Source organism: Salmo salar, chromosome 01 (genome assembly GCF_965601325.2).
Source record: "Salmo salar chromosome 01, fSalSal1, whole genome shotgun sequence".
Lineage (NCBI taxonomy): Eukaryota > Metazoa > Chordata > Actinopteri > Salmoniformes > Salmonidae > Salmo > Salmo salar.
In genome coordinates, this window is record NC_138291.1 from 75,708,181 (window position 1) to 75,728,483 (window position 20,303).

General features: G+C 43.8%; 1 protein-coding gene across 2 annotated transcripts; it reads right to left on the reverse strand.

Moving 5' to 3' along the window:
- Positions 1-617: 617 nt before the first annotated feature.
- Positions 618-9,868, reverse strand: ifit8 (interferon-induced protein with tetratricopeptide repeats 8). Of its 2 annotated transcripts, XM_014206592.3 has the most exons (6): positions 9,637-9,868; positions 9,267-9,377; positions 8,135-8,632; positions 7,626-7,929; positions 6,644-6,871; positions 618-1,823 (listed from the first exon to the last, which is right to left on the reverse strand). In XM_014206592.3, the coding sequence occupies exons 2-6, from the start codon at positions 9,269-9,271 to the stop codon at positions 1,437-1,439; spliced, it is 1,422 nt and encodes a 473-aa protein (XP_014062067.1). In that variant the 5' UTR covers positions 9,272-9,377; positions 9,637-9,868; the 3' UTR covers positions 618-1,436. The 2 variants fall into 2 exon arrangements, with proteins under 2 accessions (XP_014062067.1, XP_045578126.1); XM_045722170.2 differs by lacking the exon at positions 6,644-6,871.
- Between the last annotated feature and the right edge of the window lie 10,435 nt (positions 9,869-20,303).

Sequence of the window (20,303 nt, forward strand, 5' to 3'; positions counted from 1 at the left end):
CAGTGACGTAGACCATAGGAGAGCATTTCCTTTAAAAACGTCTGTCTACAATGACACCTCAAAATCACAAGTTTAATACATTTTAAGTGTTCAGACGATTGTTTTATTCAAGGGGCTAAAGCTTTCCTTGTTTTGATGATTTTCTTAATATTATGGAAAGTGGTTGTACATTCTGGTTTGGCTGAATTTGCTTTGCTTGTAATATTACTGTATTGGCCTACAAGAGACAACTGTAATGCAAGAATCACCCTAGGCCTAGACATAACCACTCCCATTTCTCAGTCAAGCAGCACTTTTAACCTTGCACCTTTTTATAAATGTCTATATGAGGAAAAATGTACAAGTCTTGGCACAGACAGGCTGGCTGAATTGCCAGAAATCAGGCAAATGACTTGGATGTGTTCCAGTGATGCAGCCATCCTTCACACCTCACTACAAGCAATGTTTTACTTTATGTAGGTTGCCCCATAGAAATCTGTGATATATTTGAGTGAATAATATATGATATCAGATGAAGGATAACCTTTTACACTATTGATGAGATATGAAACCCTCATAGAGAGAGAGAATAGTAAATATGTGTTTACGGTCACTGGCTGCAATAAGAGAAACCAATGTATCAGCAAACATATTTTTTATTATGAAATAGTATAACTTTACAAAAATAAGCACTTAACTCCATGTCACTTCTCAGCTGTATGTTAGAATAGCATGCACAGTGATTCACTTATTTTAAACAATGTCATAGGCAAAATGTTTATATTTAATTCAATTTGAGGGGCAATGTAGTATTTTATTCGTCACCCCTAATTCCCTTCACCCCACCCGCTATACAAAAAGAAGTGTATGTAAAGTGCTTTTTAGACCAGGTGAATGTCAGTCAGTATATACACATGACAAGGACTGACCAGGTGAATCCAGGTGAAAGCTATGATCCCTTATTGATGTCACTTGTTAAATCCACTTCAATCAGTGTAGATGAAGGGGAGGAGACAGGTTAAAGTTGGATTTTTAAGCCTTGAGACAATTGAGACATGGATTGTGTATGTATGCCATTCAGAGGGTGTATGGGCAAGACAAAATATTGAATTGCCTTTGAACAGGGTATTGTAGTCGGTGCCAGGCACACCGGTTTGTGTCAAGAACTGCAACGCTGCTGGGTTTTTCCACGCTCAAGAGTTTCTCGTGTGAATCAAGAATGGTCCACCACCCAAAGGCATTGGAGTCAACATGGGACAGGATCGACACCTTGTAGAGTCCATGCCCCGCCGAATTGAGGTTGTTCTGAGGCCAAAAAGGGAGGGGGCAATTCAAAATTAGGAAGGTGTTCCTAATGTTTGGTGTACTCAGTGTATATTAAATACATTATCAACAAATTGCTATTATGAATGATCAAACATGTAAAGAGCTGTTGATGGTAAAGCCACAGTGGAAGGCTACTCATGATGAACTGGGCTATGGGTGGCCAGTGTCGACACCCCAGCGTCCTCCACATTAAAAACCCCTCTCTTGAATGAGTCAACAAACTCTCTGATATCATAGGGGTCATCTCCTCTCCTCTCCTTGTTAAACCTCAGCACTTTGAGCAGCCTTCTTCTACACTGACTCCATTCAGATGATATGTTATAGAGCCTCATGCCCTCCTTGTAGTGGTTGACAGCGGTTCTCTCAGAGCCCAGGTGGTAGAGCTGGACGTCACCATACATGCGGTGCCAGGCCTGGCGGTTGGAGGGCTTCAGATCTGACCGGGACCACAGCTCCTGGAACTTCTCCATGGCCTTACTGGTGTCCTTCAGCTCTGAGTACCTCACAGCCAGCTCCACCTGGGGGAGAGGAGGAGATTGTCTTGTTTACGTATTATTACCATAACTCAGTGATAAAGGATTTGAATATCACCTGGGTCAGTCGAGAGGAGAATGGATGTGGTAAATCAGTGATAATAGTGTATGCCCCCAACCGATTGTGTTTTTTTTGTTTGTTTATTTGCGTTGTTTGTAACGTATTTTTTAAAACTTATTTTGTACATAATGTTGCCGCTACCGTCTCTTATGACCAAAAATAACTTCTGGGCATCAGGACTGCGATTACTCACCACGGACTGGCAGAATCCTTTTTTTCCTTTGACGAGCCCGACGCGAACAATATACTGTTTTCTCGGGAACAGGCCCAGATCCCCTTGATTTGCGTGAAGAGGAGGCGGAGAAAAAGGGTCCGGAGGGCGGGCTGCCTTCTGAGAATTCGTAGGCGATCGAATAAACCCACACTTCCTTCCATTCTGCTAGCAAACGTGCAATCTTTGGACAATAAAATAGATGACCTACACAGAAGATTAAACTACTAACGGGACATTCAAAACTGTAATATCTTATGCTTCACGGAGTCGTGGCTTAACCTGTTAGGGCTAGGGGGCAGTATTTACACGGCCGGATAAAAAATGTACCCGATTTAATCTGGTTATTACTACTGCCCAGAAACTAGAATATGCATATAATTATTGGCTTTGGATAGAAAACACCCTAAAGTTTCTAAAACTGTTTGAATGGTGTCTGTGAGTATAACAGAACTCATATGGCAGGCAAAAACCTGGGAAGATTCTGTACAGGAAGTACCCTCTCTGACCATTCCTTGGGCTTCTTGGCTCTGTTTATTGAAAACTTAGGATCTTTGCTGTAACGTGACACTTCCTACGGCTCCCATAGGCTCTCAGAACCCGGGAAAAAGCTGAATGATGTAATTCCAGCCCCTGGCTGAAAAACATTAGCGCCTTTGGTAAGTGGTCTATCAGAGGACCATCAGACTGATGCGCGTGCACGGGGCGACACCATGTTTTTATTTTCTCTCTCTTTGTACTAAAACACGATTTCCCGGTCGGAATATTATCGCTTTTTTACGAGAAAAATGGCATAAAAATTTATTTTAAACAGCGGTTGACATGCTTCGAAGTACGGTAATGGAATAGTTAGAATTTTTTTGTCATGAAACGCGTCGGGCGCGTCACCCTTCTTTACCCTTTCGGATAGTGTCTTGAACGCACGAACAAAACGCCGCTATTTGGATATAACTATGGATTATTTTGAACCAAACCAACATTTGTTATTGAAGTAGAAGTCCTGGGAGTGCATTCTGACGAATAACAGCAAAGGTGATAACATTTTTCTTATAGTAAATCTGACTTTGGTGAGGGCTAAACTTGTTGGGTGTCTAAATAGCCCGGCATCACAGGGCTAGCTATCTACTTAGAATATTGCAAAATGTGCTTTCACCAAAAAGCTATTTTAAAATCGGACATAGCGAGTGCATAGAGGAGTTCTGTATCTATAATTCTTAAAATAATTGTTATGTTTTTTGTGAACGTTTATCGTGAGTAATTTAGTAAATTCACCGATAGTTTGCTAGTTCTGAACGTCACATGCTAATGTAAAAAGCTGGTTTTTGATATAAATATGAACTTGATTGAACAAAACATGCATGTATTGTATAACAATGTCCTAAGATTGTCATCTGATGATGATCATCAAAGGTTAGTGCTGCATTTAGCTGTGATTTGGGTTTATGTGACATTATATGCTAGCTTGAAAAATGGGTGTCTGATTATTTCTGGCTGGGTACCCTGCTGACATAATCTAATGTTTTGCTTTCGTTGTAAAGCCTTTTTGAAATCGGACAGTGTGGTTAGATTAACGAGAGTCTTGTCTTTAAAATGGTGTAAAATAGTCATATGTTTGAGAAATTGAAGTAATAGCATTTCTAAGGTATTTGAATAACGCGCCACGGGATTCCACTGGCTGTTACGTAGGTGGGACGAAATCGTCCCACTGGCCCTAGAGAAGTTAACGACGACACTATCAACGCACAGCTGGCTGGTTATACGCTGCACCGGCAGGATAGAACAGAAGTGTCTGGTAAGACAAGGGGCCGTGGACTATGTATTTTTGTAAATAACAGCTGGTGCACGATATCTAAGGAGGTCTCGAGCTATTGCTCGCCTGAGGTAGAGTGTCTCATGATAAGCTGTAGACCACACTATCTACCTAGAGAATTTATCTGTATTTTTTTTCGTAGCTGTTTATATACCACCACAGTCGGAGGCTGGCACTAAGACAGCATTGAATGAGCTGTATTCTGCCATAAGCAAACAAGAAAACGCTCACCCAGAGGCGGCGCTCCAAGTAGCCGGGGACTTTAATGCAGGGAAACTTAAATCCGTTTTACCAAATTTCTAGCAGCATGTTAAATGTGCAACCAGAGGGAAAACAATTCTGGACCACCTTTACTCCACACACAGAGATGCATACAAACCTCTCCCTCGCCCTCCATTTGGCAAATCTGACCATAATTCTATCCTCATGATTCCTGCTTAAATGGGGGGAAGCACAAGTGACTAGATCAATAAAAAAGTGGTCAGATGAAGCAGATGCTAAGCTACAGGACTGTTTTGCTAGCACAGACTGGAATATGTTCTGGGATTCCTCCGATGGCATTGAGGAGTATTCAGTCACTGGCTTCATCAATAAGTACCTCGATGACATTGTCCCCACAGTGACCGTATGTACACACCCCAACCAGAAGCCATGGATTACAGGCAACATCCGCACTGTGCTAAAGGCTAGAGCTGCCACTTTCAAGGAGCGGGACTCTAACCCGGAAGCTTATAAGAAATCCCGCTATGCCCTCAGATGAACCATCAAACAGGCAAAGCGTCAATACAGGACTAAGATCGAATTGTACTAGATCAGCTCTGACACTCGTCGGATGTGGCAGGGCTTGCAAACCATTACAGACTACAAAACGTAAGCACAGCCGAGAGCTGCCCAGTGACACATGACTACCAGATGAGCTAAACTACTTCTATGCTCACTTCGAGGCAAATAACACTGGAACACGCATGAGAGCACCAGCTGTTCTGGAAGACTGCGTGATCACGCTCGTTGCAGCTGATGTGAGTAAGACCTTTAAACAGGTCAACATTCGCAAGGCCGCGGGGCCAGACGGATTACCAGGACGTGTACTGCGAGCATGCGCTGACCAACTGGCAAGTGTCTACACTGACATTTTGAATCTCTCCCTGTCCGAGCCTGTAATACCAACATGTTTTAAGCAGACCACCACAGTGCCTGTGCCCAAGAACACTAGGGTAACCTGCCTAAATGACTACTGACCCGTAGCACTCATGTCTGTAGCCATGAAGTGCTTTGAATGGCTGGTCATGGCCCACATCAACACCATTATCTTAGAAACCCTAGACCCACTCCAATTTGCATACCGCCCCAACAGATCCACAGATGATGCCATCTCTATTGCACTCCACACTGCCCTTTCCCACCTGGACAAAAGGAACACTTATGTGAGAATGCTATTCATTGACTACAGCTCAGCGTTCAACACCATAGTGCCCTCAAAGCTCATCACTAAGCTAAGGACCCAGGGACTAAACACCTCCCTCTGTAACTGGATCCTGGACTTCCTGACGGGCCGCCCCAGATGTTAACACAGGGGACCCTAGGGGTGCGTGCTCAGTCTCCTCCTGTACTCCCTGTTTACTCATGACTGCACAACCAGGCATGACTCCAACACCATCATTAAGTTTGCCGATGACACAACAGTGGTAGGCCTGATCACCAACAACAACGAGACAGCCTATAGGGAGGAGGTCAGAGACCTGGCCGTGTGGTGCCAGGACAACAACCTCTCCCTCAACATGATCAAGACAAAGGAGATGATTGTGGACTACAGGAAAAAGATGACTGAGCATGCCCCCATTCTCATCGACAGGGATGCAGTGCAGCAGGTTGAGAGCTTCAAGTTCCTTGGTGTCCACATCACCAACAAACTATCATGGTCCAAACACACCAAGACAGTCATGAAGAGAGCATGACAAAACCTATTCCCCCTCAGGAGACTGAAAAGATTTGGCCTGGGTCCTCAGATCCTCAAAAGGTTTTACAGCTGCACCATTGAGAGCATCCTGACCGGTTGCATCACTGTCTGGTATGGCAACTGCTCGACCTCCGACTGCAAGGCACTATAGAGGGTAGTGCGTACGGCCCAGTACATCACTGGGTCCAAGCTTCCTGCCATCCAGGACCTCTATACCAGGCGGTGTCAGAGGAAGGCCCAAAAAATTGTCAAAGACTCCAGCCACCCTAGTCATAGACTGTTCTCTCTGCTACCGCGCGGCAAGCAATAACGGAGTGCAATGTCAAGGTCCGAGAGGCTTGTAAACAGCTTCTACCCCCAAGCAATAAGACTCCTGAACATCTAATCAAATGGCTATCCAGACTATTTGCATTGCCCGTACCCCCTTTCACACCGCTGCTACTCTCTGTTGTTATCATCTATGCATAGTCACTTTAATAACTCTACCTACATGTACACATTACCTCAAATAACCGATGTCTCCCCACATTGACTCTGTACCGGTACCCCCCTGTATATAGTCTCGCTATTGTTATTTTATTGCTGCTCTTTAATTACTTGTTACTTAATTTTTTTTAACTGCATTGTTGGTTAGGGGCTCGTGAGTAAGCATTTCACTGTAATACCTGTTGTATTCGGCGCATGTGACTAATACAATTTGATTTGATGTAGCTTCCTTGTCCTGCGTGTGTTTATCACTGTGTGTGTGCATGCATGTATCTCTAACCTGAGGGTAGATGTGTGTGGGGTTGAGGCGTGCCCCCTCCTCCAGATGGAACACACAGCGTTTGAGCAGTGTTTGGTCGTGGGGGTCTCCACTCTGCTTAGCCCTCCAGCGGTAGTTGTTGGCTATCTCGTGGTGCAGGCGGGAAGAGTTTGGCGCCCTCTGCAGCATCCTATGCAGCACTGCCAGGGCTTCATCATAACTCTGCTCCTTTTTCATGAACCTCCCCACCTCAAATCAAAGTTATTAGTCACATGCATTGAATGCAACAGGTGTAGACCTTAGAGTGAAATGCTTACTTACAAGCCCCTAACCAACAATGCAGTTTAAAAATATGAATAAGAATAAGAAATTAAAGGAACAAGTAATTAAAGAGCAGCAGTAAAATAACGATAGCGAGACTTTACAAAGGGCATACCGGTACAGAGTCAATGTGCGGGGGCACCGGTTAGTCGAGGTAATTGAGGTAATATGTACATGTAGGTAGTAATTAAAGTGACTATGCATAGATAATAACAGAGTAGCAGCGGCATAAAAGAAGGGGTGGGGGGGTGGGCAATACAAATAGTCTGGGTAGCCATTTGATTAGATGTTCAGGAGTCTTATGGCTTGGGGGTAGAAGCTGTTTAGAAGCCTCTTGGACCTAGACTTGGCGCTCCGATACCGCTTGCAGAGCGGTAGCAGAGAGAACAGTCTATGACTAGGGTGGCTGGAGTTTGACAATTCTTTGGGCCTTCCTCTGACACCGCCTGGTATAGAGGCCCTGGATGGCAGGAAGCTTGGTCCCAGTGATGTACTGGGCCGTACGCACTACCCTCTGTTATGCCTTGCGGTTGGAGGCCGAGCAGTTGCCATACCAAGCAGTGATGCCTGTTCATTCTGTTCATTCTAAATCCAAAATACCTATAGGTCCAACACATCACAGAATTATGTGACGTAATCTTAGAGCATTAGAATGCTTTTTAGCCTAAACATCTCTCCCCACCTGTAGTACCACACTGAGGTCGTAGGGTGCCAGACTCAAAGCCTTCCTCATGTAGCCCCAGGCCTCTGCGTTCCTCCGGTTCTTGTAGCACTTCAGGCCCAGGTAGACCCTGGTCATTGCGCTGTCTGGGTTGAGCTCCAGGACATAATTCAGCTGTTTAACAGCAAGGGAATCCTCATAGGAGAGCCTCTGGTCCTTCCTAGTCACCAGGCCCTCCTGGCGGAACAAAGAGAAGGCAAAACCCGAGTTCCACTCCTTATCATCAGGCTCCATCTGCAGAGCCTCTTGAAAGCACTCCTTGGCTCTAAGGAGAGGAGAAGGGAAGAAAAGAGACGAGAGGAGTGAGGGGAGAGAAGAGGGGAGGAGGGGAGGGTAGATGAGGAAAAAGGACTGAAAGGAGAGGTGTTATTGATTTCCAAAAGAGAAATCAGACTAAACAGTACATAAAGCCAACAGTCATCAGTCAGCCTTTTATTAAAATATACATGATAAATAATTAATCTAGATACCTTGTGTAGTGGTGCTTTGAGAACTTGAGGAGAGACCAGGCCTTCTCACTGTGGACCTCTCTGGGCACAAGCAGGACAGAGGTTGAGGCTGTGGTACTGGCCTGCAGTACAGAGGTGGATGCTGTGGCAGAGGCCTTGTGTAACTCCTCCAGCTTCTGAATATACCCGTCTGCTCTTATGTCATCTCCAATGTGATGGCAGACCCAGGCCAGGTTTCCATACGTCACTACACACAGCCTCTCGCCATGAGCATTTTCCCTCTCTGCCTTCTCTAAGCATTCCAGTGCTCTCTTATCTTCACCTTTCAGGTGTTTAATATAAGCCAGCAGGTTTAAACTGTGTCTTTTCAGATTGCCTTCAATGCCCTCCTGAACTACTTCCAGGGTTTCACGTAGTTTTATCTCCAGGAGGTTGAGGTCAGCCTGTTCCTTGTTTAGCTCCCAGGTGAAGTGACATTGCAGTTTCTTTAGGTTATTTTCAAGGGTGTTCTCACTGTCACTGAGAATGATGTTGAGAAAATTTAAACAGTAATTTAGCTGTTTTTATATCAATATCAAATCATTTATGGGTAACAATTAAGTACCTTACTGTAATAGATTTCCATTAACATGGACAACTAAAACATTTTTTTCAACAAAAAAAACATAATTCTCAAGTAATAATTTTGCTAGGGCACCAAATTTAGAGCATGGTGATGTAATGGAAAGCCGAAACTCCTGCCATTGCGAACCTTCTAATTAGAAGGTCCTGTATAGATTGTATTTTTCTATCAGCAACTATCAGGAAATAACACTGATCAAATGTTTTCACACTTTTACAGTTTTTGTTTCATCAGCTGTTGTACAATATGAAATAAAACACAAGAAAAAATACATTTTGACTGCACTGGGCCTTTAAAGTTCATAGCAAATTAATGTATTACACAATGAGAAGAAAGCATTTTCAATATAGCAAATTATTCATAAATGCCACTCAAAATTATTTCCTCAAGATGATAATGCACTAAAGAATGAAAAGATTGCTTACCTTGGTAAGGGTAATTTCATAACATATCATATCACATATCATATTCAAAAATACTAAAATGAAATTGTAACAAAAAAAGAATAACTTCAAACCCCCCATTGCTTACCTCATAATTCAAGTCAGGACTTGTTTTTTCAAATGCCAGCTGTCCCTGTTCAGATGAAGTGTGTTGACTGATAGTGATTGTCTTTTATTGCTCTCCGTTAAGTTTCAGTTTCTATTACAGGGATCACAGTAAAATGAAAGTTTATGGCAGCCAATGTTAACCACACCCATCTCTTGAAATAGAATCTACAATGCATTTGGAAAGTATTCAGACACCTTGGCTTTTTCCACATTTTGTTACCTTAGTCTTAATATAAAATTGATTAAATTGTTTTTTTATCTTTTCAATCTACACTCACTACCCTATAATGATAAGAAAAACAGGTTTTTAGAAATGTTAGCACATTTATGACGCTACTAGCTTGGCACACCTTTATGTGGGGAGTTTCTCCCATTCTTCTCTGCAGATCCTCTCAAGCTCTGTCAGTTTGGATGGGGAGCGTTGCTGCACAGCTATTTTCAGGTCTCTCCAAAGATGTTTGATCAGGTTCAAGTCTGGGGTCTGGCTGGGCCACTCAAGGACATTCAGAGATGTCTGTCACGAAGCCACTCCTTTATTGTCTTGACTGTGTTCTTAGGGTCATTGTCCTGTTGGAAAGTGAACTATCGCCCTAGTCTGAGGCCCAGAGCGCTCTAGAGCAGGTTTTAATCAAGGAGCTCTCTGTACTTTGCTCCATTTATCTTTGCCTCGATCCTGACTAGTCGCCCAGTCCCTACCACTGAAAAACATCCCCACAGCATGATGCTGCCACTACCATGCTTCACCGTAGGGATGGTGCCTGGTTTCCTCTAGACATGACGCTTGGCATTCAGGCCAAAGAGTTCAATCAGACCAGAGAATCTTGTTTCTCATGGTCTGTGAGTCTTTAGGTGCCTTTTGGCAAACTCCAAGTGGCCTTTTACTGAGGAGTGGCTTCCATCTGGCCACGCTACCATAAAGGCCTGATTGGTGGAGTGCTGCAGAGATGGTTGCCCTTCTGGAAGGTTCTCCCATCGCCACAGAGGAACTCTAGAACTCTGTCAGAGAGACCATCGGGTTCTTGGTCACCTCCCTGACCAAGGCCCTTCTCCCCTGATGGCTCAGTTTGGCTGGGCAACCAGCTCTAGGATGAGACATGGTGGTTCCAAACTTCTTCCATTTAAGAATGATGGAGGCCACTGCGTTCTTGGGGACCTTCAATGCTGAAGACATTTTTTGGTACCCTTCCCCAGATCTGTACCTTGACACAATCCTGTCTCTGCGCTCTATGGACAATTCCTTCAACCTCATAGCTTGGTTTTTGCTCTGATATACACTGTCAACAGTGGGACCTTATATAGACAGGTGTCTGCCTTTCCAAATCATGTCCAATCAATTGAATTTACCACAGGTGGACTCCAATCAAGTTGTAGAAACATCTCATGGATGATCAATGGAAACAGGATGCACCTGACCTCAATATTGTGTCTCATAGCAAAGGGTCTGAATACGTATGTAAATAAGGTATTTCTGTTTTTTTATTGTTAATACATTTGCAAATATTTCTAAAAAACTGTTTTTGCATTGTCAATATGGGGTATTGTATGTAGATTGCTGAGGATTTTTATTTTGTAACAGTATTTTTATTGAAATTTCACAATTAAGAGATACAAAGACAAAGCAAAAAAAACAGCAAACACGTATACATACATACATACATACATACATACATACATACATACATACATACATACATACATACATACATATATATATATATAGTTGAAGTCGGAAGTTTACATACACTTAGGTTGGAGTCATTAAAACTTGTTTTTCTGTATCACAATTCCAGTGGGTCAGAAGTATACATACACTAAGTGCCTTTAAACAGCTTGGAAAATTCCAGAAAATGATGTCATGGCTTTAGAAGCTTCTGATAGGCTAATTCGCATCATTTGAGTCAATTGGAGGTGTACCTGTGGATGTATTTCAAGGCCTACCTTCAAACTCAGTGCCTCTTTGCTTGACATCATGGGAAAATCAAAAGAAATCAGCCAAGACCTCAGACAAAAAATTGTTTGACCTCCACAAGTCTGGTTCATCCTTGGGACCAATTTCCAAACGCTTGAAGGTGCCACGTTCATCTGTACAAACAATATTACGCAAGTATAAACACCATGGGATCAGGCAGCCGTCATGCCGCTCAGGAAGGAGACGCGTTCTGTCTCCTAGAGATTAACGTACTTTGGTGCGAAAAGTGCGAATCAATCCCAGAACAACAGCAAAGGACCTTGTGAAGATGCTGGAGGAAACAGGCACAAAAGTATCTATATCCAGAGTAAAACAAGTCCTATATTGACATAACCTGAAAGGCCGCTCAGCAAGGAAGAAGCCACTGCTCCAAAACCGCCATTAAAAAAGCCAGACTACGGTTTGCAACTGCACATGGGGACAAAGATCGTACTTTTTGGAGAAATGTCCTTTGGTCTGATGAAACAAAAATAGAACTGTTTGGCCATAATGACCATCGTTATGTTTGGAGGAAAAAGGGGGAGGCTTGCAAGCCGAAGAACACCATCCCAACCGTGAAGCACAGGGGTGGCAGCATCATGTTGTGGGGGTGCTTTACTGCAGGAGGGACTGGTGCACTTCACAAAATAGATGGCATCATGAGGCAGGAAAATTACGTGGATATATTAAAGCAACATCTCAAGACATCAGTCAGGAAGTTACAGCTTGCTCGCAAATGGGTCTTCCAAATGGATAATGACCCCAAGCATACTTCCAAAGTGGTGGCAAAATGGCTTATGGACAACAAAGTCAAGGTATTGGAGTGGCCATCACAAAGCCCTGACCTCAATCCTATAGAAAATTTGTGGGCAGAACTGAAAAAGCATGTGCGAGCAAGGAGGCCTTCAAATCTGACTCAGTTACACCAGCTCTGTCAGCAGGAATGGGCCAAAATTCACCCAACTTATTGTGGGAAGCTTGTGGAAGGCTACCCAAAACGTTTGACCTAAGTTAAACAATTTAAAGGCAATGCTACCAAATTTTAATTGAGTGTATGTAAACTTCTGACCCACTGGGAATGTGATGAAATAAATAAAAGCTGAAATCAATCTCTCTCTCTACTATTATTCTATTATTTCACATTCTTAAAATAAAGTGGTGATCCTAACTGACTGAGTGACTGACTGGCTCACTCAGTCTGACTGGCTGAGTGGCTGAGTCACTGACTGGCTGAGTCACTGGCTTACTGGTGTTCTTCCATGCCGTCCATGGGAGGGGTGCTTCACTTGAGTGGGTTGAGTCACTGACGTGGTCTTCCTGTCTGGGTTGCCCCCCCCCCCTTGGGTTGTGCCGTGGCGGAGATCTTTGTGGGCTATACTCGGCCTTGTCTTAGGACGGTAAGTTGGTGGTTGGAGACATCCCTCTAGTGGTGTGGGGGCTGTGCTTTGGCAAAGTGGGTGGGGTTATATCCTGCCTGTTTGGCCCTGTCCGGTTGTATCATCGGATGGGGCCACAGTGTCTTCTGATCCCTCCTGTCTCAGCCTCCAGTATTTATGCTGCAGTAGTTTATGTGTCGGGGGGCTAGGGTCAGTCTGTTACATCTGGAGTATTTCTCTTGTCTTATCCGGTGTCGTGTGTGAATTTAAATATGCTCTCTCTAATTCTCTCTTTCTTTCTTTCTCTCGGAGGACCTGAGCCCTAGGACCATGCCTCAGGACTACCTGGCATGATGACTCCTTGCTGTTCCCAGTCCACCTGGCCATGCTGCTGCTCCAGTTTCAACTGTTCTGCCTGCGGCTATGGAACCCTGACCTGTTCACCGGACGTGCTTGTTGCACCCTCGACAACTACTATGATTATTATTATTTGACCATGCTGGTCATTTATGAACATTTTAACATCTTGACCATGTTCTGTTATAATATCCACCCAGCACAGCCAGAAGAGGACTGGCCACCCCTCATAGCCTGGTTCCTCTCTAGGTTTCTTCCTAGGTTTTTGGCCTTTTGGCAAAAACAATATCTAAATGTCCTCCCACATCTCTTCGTCAATAGTAACAGACAATTCTTTCTCCCACACTCGTTTCACCCTCTGAGTGTCAACAGTAGAAAAGAACCTCAAAGTATCATAAAACAAACAGACATTTCCTTTGCGAAAAAAAAACATTATTTCAATAACAGACACATCAGGGTTGCCAATCAAGGTGGTGCTCTTGAAAATATGTCTTACTTGTAAAAAGCGGAAAAGTCCTGCTTTGGGAGTCGATATTTCTTAACCATCTGCTCAAATGACAATACAATCTTATCAGCAAATAAATCACTTAGTCTGCCTATGCCCTTATTAAGCCAAAAGTTAAAGCCAGCATCCAGCAATCCTGGACCAAAATCTGGGCTGTTAAGAATTGGGGTAAGAGCAGAGGTTAGTTTGGACCTTCCCAAAAAAACATGCTTTGAGTGTGTTAAGCATAATGGGGTTATTGCAGTGATCCTTTACAGACTTGAAACTTCTGAAAAATAAAATATCCTGTAAAGGGTATTTTGAAAAATAAGTGTTAATGTCTAACCAAATAGAGTCATCATTTGTGATCCAGTCAGAAACATAACATAGGTGGGCACACCACTGATAAAGCCTAATATTGGACAAATCCAAGCCCCTCTAGAGCCTGGCAGCTGCAATACTGCCATCTTAAGTCTTGGCTTGCGTTTACTCCATATGAAAGAACTTAGCCAGCCATTTACATCTTTTATTACCATATTGGAGAGTAAGGTAATATAGGGAGCATCTAGGGAGAGCATCTAGGGAGCATCTAGGGAGCGTCTAGAGAGAGCACAAGACCATCCATAGCACTTCGCTGATAGGCTTGAATAACATTAAGAAGCCGCCTGATATTGTTAAATGACTTACGGCCCTTAATGAAGCCAGTTTGGTCTCCATTCACAATTAGTGGCAATAAGTCCTCTAATCGTGTGGCTAGAATTTTAGAAAGCAATTTTCTATCCACAGTTTCTATTACAGGGATAACAGTAAAATGAATGTTTATGGCAGCCAATGTTAACCACACCCATATCTCGGACAAGAAAATGCTCATCCAGATGCTCCTACTGGCCGGGGACTTTAATGCAGGGAAACTTAAATCAGTTTTACCTCATTTTTACCAGCATGTTGCATCCGAGGGAAAAAAAACACAGCCTTGGAAAAAAAGGGAAGCACAGCCTTGAGCTGCCCAGTGACACAAGCCTACCAGACAATGCTAAATGACTTCTATACGCGCTTCAAAGACAAGCAACACTGAAGCATGCATGATAACACCAGCTGTTCCGGACAACTATGCGATCACACTCTCCGAAGCCGATGTGAGTAAGACATTCACAAGGCAGTAGGGCCAGACGGATTACGAGGACGTATACTCAAAGCATGCGCTAACCAACTGGCAGGTGTCTTCACTGACATTTTTAACCTGTCACTGACCGAGTCTGTAATACCAACATGTTTCAAGCAGACCACCATAGTGCCTGTGCCCAAGAACACCAAGATAACGTGCCTAAATGACTACTGACCTGTAGCGTTCACATCTGTAGTCATGAAGTGCTTTGAAAGGCTGGTCATGGCTCACATCAACACCATTATTCCAGAAACACTAGACCCACTGCAATTTGCATACTTCCCCAACAGATCCACAGATGACGCAATCTCGATTGCACTCCACACTGCCCTTTCCCACCTGGACAAAAGGAACACCTATGTGAGAATGCTATTTATTGACTACAGCACACACTGTATACTGATTTTTCTATTGTGTTATTGACTGTACGTTTGTTTATCCCTTGTGTAACTCTGTGTTGTTGTTTTTGTCGCACTGCTTTGCTTTATCTTGGCCAGGTCGCAGTTGTAAATGAGAACTTGTTCTCAACTGGCCTACCTGGTTAACTAAAGGTTAAATAAATAAAATAAAAAACAGAGGGTACAGCCCAGTACATCACTGGGGCAAAGCTTTCTGCCATCTAGGACCTCTATACCAGGCGGTGTCAGAGGAAGGCACTAACAATTGCTAAAGACTCCAGCCACACTAGTCATAGACTGTTCTCTCTGCTACCATACGGCAAGCGGTACCGGAGTGCCAAGTCTAGGTCCAAAAGATTTCTTAACAGCTTCTACTCCCACTTCTGCACAGCTAACCAAATGGCTACCTGGACTACTTGCATTGACCCCCCCCCCCTTTCTACTCTGCTGCTACTCTCTGTTTATTATCTATGCAGTCACTTTACCTCTACCTACATGCACAAATTACCTCAATTACCTTGACTAACCTGTGCCCCCGCACATTGACTTTGTACCGGTACCCCCTGTATATAGCCTCCTTACTGTTATTTTATGGTTGCTCTTTAATAAAAAAAATCTATTTCCTTTTTTATTTTATTTTATTTATTTATTTATTGTTTACTTCAGTTTATTTAGTAAATACTTTCTTAACACTTATTTTTTCTTAACTGCATTGTTGGTTAAGGGCTTGTAAGTAAGCATTTCACTGTAAGGTCTACACCTGTTGTATTTGTCGCATGTGACAAATAACATTTAATTTGATTTGAAGTAGAATCTATGTAAAGAGGCTCACACATTGGATACACTGTATGTGTTGATGCAATTGATTAGTTTATTTGATGAGTTACTTTAATTGCTCAAACTATCATAGCATTTTACTTTACTTGTAAGGGCCGACGCCGGACAGGAGAAGCAGGTACGGGGAGTCAGACATTTATTCAGGAACAGACATAGAACAAGACAGGAACAGCGAAATCACACGGGTAACACGGACATATGACAAACAATGCAACAGCGGGGAACAGAGCTGGGGAACTGACAAATATAGGGGAGGTAATAAACAGGTGATTGAGTGAGTCCAGGTGAGTCCAATATTGCTGAAGCGCATGACGAGGGAAGGCAGGTGTGCATAAATGATGGTGGCAGGAGTGCGTAAGCCTGCATTACGGGAAGAGCGGGAGCAGGCGTGACATTACTTTTGGAAGTTCTAACTATAACATTAAAGAAGTACTAGAACACAGGGATTGATACAAGAACGCATAGGTTGGTGGATTAGAAATTCAAATCAAGTTGTTTTTAGACACATAAACACATACTTTTAAAATGTTTTAGTGATACAGACATCAAGACACTCACTACTTAGAAGCAATAGACCTATGTATGGAAAGACATTGAACATTATCAGAAATCATCACAACATGCTATACATTTAATCCATTTATGCAACTTCTTTAGGCAGCAATTCAGTGGAGAATCATATCTAATAAAATAATTGAACCTGAACCACATTAAATCTCAGGGGGTAGAGGGTACTGATTTAGCTCTTTCTCAGACTGAGGCTGACATGCTTTTGAATTTCAAGTAAAAAGTGAATCTTACACTCAAAAATGTACAGTAAGTTTTGAAAAATAACGTTTATTTATTCCAGCCCTTTCATGTTCAGGGCATCCCCAATAAATCACAGTGGGTTTGGAGTAAGCGTGAGTTAGCATAGGTTAGCATAAGTTACAATGAGCTAGCATGAGTCAGCATGGGTTTAGCATGAGTTAGCATGGGTTTAGCGTGAGTTAGAATGGGTTTAGCATGAGTTAGCATGGGGTTAGCATGAGTTAGCATGGGTTATCATAATGTTCAATGTCCTTTCTTGTATACAAATAAAAAATAAACATTTTAAAAGATGGTCCCCGAAAGAGATGGTCGCCTCACTTCGAGTCCTTAGGAAACTATGCAGTATTTAGTTTTTGTTAATATGTATTGCTTCTTACATTGTTACCCCAGGAAATCTTAAGTCTTATTACATACAGCCAGGAAGAACAATTGGATATAAGAGCGACGTCAACTTACCAACATTACGACCAGGAATACGATTTTCCCGAAGTGGATCCTCTGCTTGGACCACCACACAGGACACTGGATCTAATTCCAGTAGCCGACCCAAGACAACAGCGCCACAGAAGGGGCAGACGGAGCGGCCTCCTGGTCAGGCTCTGTAGACGTGCACATCGCCCACTGCTCCCTAGCATACTACTCGCCAATGTCCAGTCTCTTGATAACAAGGTAGACAAAATTTGAGAAAGGGTTGCCTTTCAGAAAGACATCAGAGTTTGTAACATTCTCTGTTTCACTGAAACATGGCTCTCTCGGGATATGTTGTCAGAATCGGTTCAGCCACCGGGCTTCTCCATGGGCTTCTCTTTATCTCTCTTCTCCGACAGAGATAAACACCTCTGGGAGGAAGAAGGGCGGGGGTGTATGCTTCTTGATTAACGACTCATGGTGTAATCATAATAACGTACAGGAACTCGAGTCCTTCTGCTCACCCGACCAAGAATTCCTCACACTCAAATGCCTGCCATATTACCTTCCAAGAGAATTCTCGTCAGCTATCGTCACAGCTGTGTACATTTCCCCTCAAGCAGACCCCAAGATGGCCCTAAAGGAACTTCACTGGACTCTATGTAAACTGGAAACCATATATCCTGAGGCTGCATTTATTGTAGCTGGGGATTTTAACAAAGCAACTTTGAGAACAAGGCTACCTAAATTCTATCAGCATATTGATTGCACTACGTGCGGGGGTTTTACACTAGACCACTACTACTCTAACTTCGGCAATGCATACAAAGCCCTCCCCCGCCCTCCCTTCGGCAAATCTGACCACGACACCATCTTGCTCCTACTGTCTTATAGGCAGAAACTCAAACCGAATGTAGCAGTGACTAGAACCATTCAACGCTGGTCTGACCAATCAGAATCCACGCTTCAAGATTGTTTTAATCATGCAGACTGGGATATGTTCCGGTCAGCCTCAGAAAATAACATCGACCTATACGCTGATGAGTGAATTGATAAGGAAGTGCATTGGAGATGTTGTACCTACTGTGACTATTAAAATCTACTCTAACCAGAAACCATGGATGGGTGGCGGCATTCGCGCAAAACTGAAAGCGTGAACCACATAAACAGTGTAATTATTCCCTCCGCAAGGCAATCAAACAAGCGAAATGCCAGTACAGGGACAAAGTGGAGTCGCAATTCAACAGCTCAGACACGAGACGTATGTGGCAGGGTCTACAGGAAATCACAGACTACAAAAAGAGAACCAGCCACGTCACGGACACCGACGTCACGCTTCCAGACAAACTAAACACCTTCTTTGCCCACTTTAAGGATAATACAGTGCCACTGTCACGGCCCGCTAACAGGGAACTGCGCCCCCCCCCCCCTCTACTTCTCTGGGGCCGACGTGAGTAAAACATTTAAACGTGTTAACCCTCGCAAGGCTGCTGGCCCAGACGGCATCCCTAGCCACGTCCACAGAACATGCGCAGACCAGCTGGCTGGTGTGTTTAAGGACATATTCAATCGCTCCCTATCCCAGTCTGCTGTCCCCACATGCTTCAGGATAACTACCATTGTTCCTGTACCCAAGAAGGCAAAGGTAACTGAACTAAATGACTACCGCCCTGTAGCACTCACTTCTGTCATCATGAAGTGCTTTGAGAGACTAGTCAAGGATGGTATCACCTCCACCTTACCAGCCACCCTAGACCCACTTCAGTTTGCATACCGCCCTAACAGGTCCACAGACGATGCAAACGCCATCACACTGCACACTGCCCTATTCCATCTGGACAAGAGGAATACCTATGTAAGAATGCGGCAGGTAGCCTAGTGGTTAGAGTGTTGGACTAGAAACCGAAAGATTGCAAGATCGAATCCCTGAGCTGACAAGGTAAAAATCTGTCGTTCTGCCCCTGAACAAGGCAGTTAACCCACTGTTCCTAGGCCGTCATTGAAAATAAGCATTTCTTCTTAACTGACCTGCCTAGTTAAATAAAGGTAAAAAAATATATTTAAAAAAATTAAATTAAATTGCTGTTCATTGACTACAGCTCAGCATTCAATACCATAGTACCCTCCAAGCTCATCATCAAGCTGGAGGCCCTGGGCCTCAACCCCGCTCTGTGCAATTGGGTCCTGAACTTTCTGACGGGCCGCCCCCAGGTGGTAATGGTAGGAAACAACATCTCCACCTCGCTGAATCTCAACACTGGGGCCCCACAAGTGTGCGTGCTCAGCCCCCTCCTGTACTACCTGTTCACCCATGACAGCATGGCCATGCACGCCTCCAACTCAATCATCAAGTTTGCAGACGACACAACAGTAGTGGGCTTGATTACCAACAATAACGAGTCAGCCTACAGGGAGGAGGTGAGGGCACTCGGAGTGTGGTGTCAGGAAAACAACCTCTCACTCAACGTCAACAAAACAAAGGAGATGATTGTGGACTTCAGGAAACAGCAGCGGGAGTACCCTCCTATCCACATTGAAGGGACAGCAGTGGAGAAAGTGGAAAGTATTAAGTTCCTCGGTGTACACATTAACGTCAAACTGAAATGGTCCACCCACACAGACAGTGTGGTGAAGAAAGCCCAACAGCGCATCTTCAACCTCAGGAGGCTGAAGAAATTTGGCTTGTCACATAAAACCCTGACTAACTTCTACAGATTCACAATCGAGAGCATCCTGTTGGGCTATATCACAGCCTGGTATGGCAACTGCACCGCCCTCAACCACAAGGCTCTCCAGAGGGTGGTGCGGTCTGCACAACGCATCACCAGGGGCAAACTACCTGCCCTCCATGACACCTATAGCACCCGATGTCACAGGAAGGCAAAAAATATCATCAAAGACAACAACCATCTGAGCCACTGCCTGTTCACACCGCTACCATCCAGAAGGCGAGGTCAGTACTAGTGCATCAAAGCTGGGACCGAGAGACTGATGAGTAGCTTGTATCTCAAGCCCATTAGACTGCTAAACAGCAATCACTGAGTCAGAGAGGCTGCTGCCTACATGGAGACCCAATCACTGGCCACTTTAACAAATGGATCACTAGTCACTTTATACAATGCCACTTTAATAATGTTTACATATCTTACATTACTCATATATGTATATACTGTATTTTATACCTTCTAGTTGCTCCTTGCCTATGCCCCTCGGCCATCGCTCATCCATATTTTT

Coding starts and splice junctions, on each gene's coding strand:
- ifit8 (XM_014206592.3), bottom strand. Junction 7,930..8,134: donor TCAAAGCACCACTACACAAG/GTATCTAGATTA, acceptor TCCTCTCCTTAG/AGCCAAGGAGTGCTTTCAAG. Junction 1,824..6,643: donor CCACACACATCTACCCTCAG/GTTAGAGATACA, acceptor CCTCTCCCCCAG/GTGGAGCTGGCTGTGAGGTA.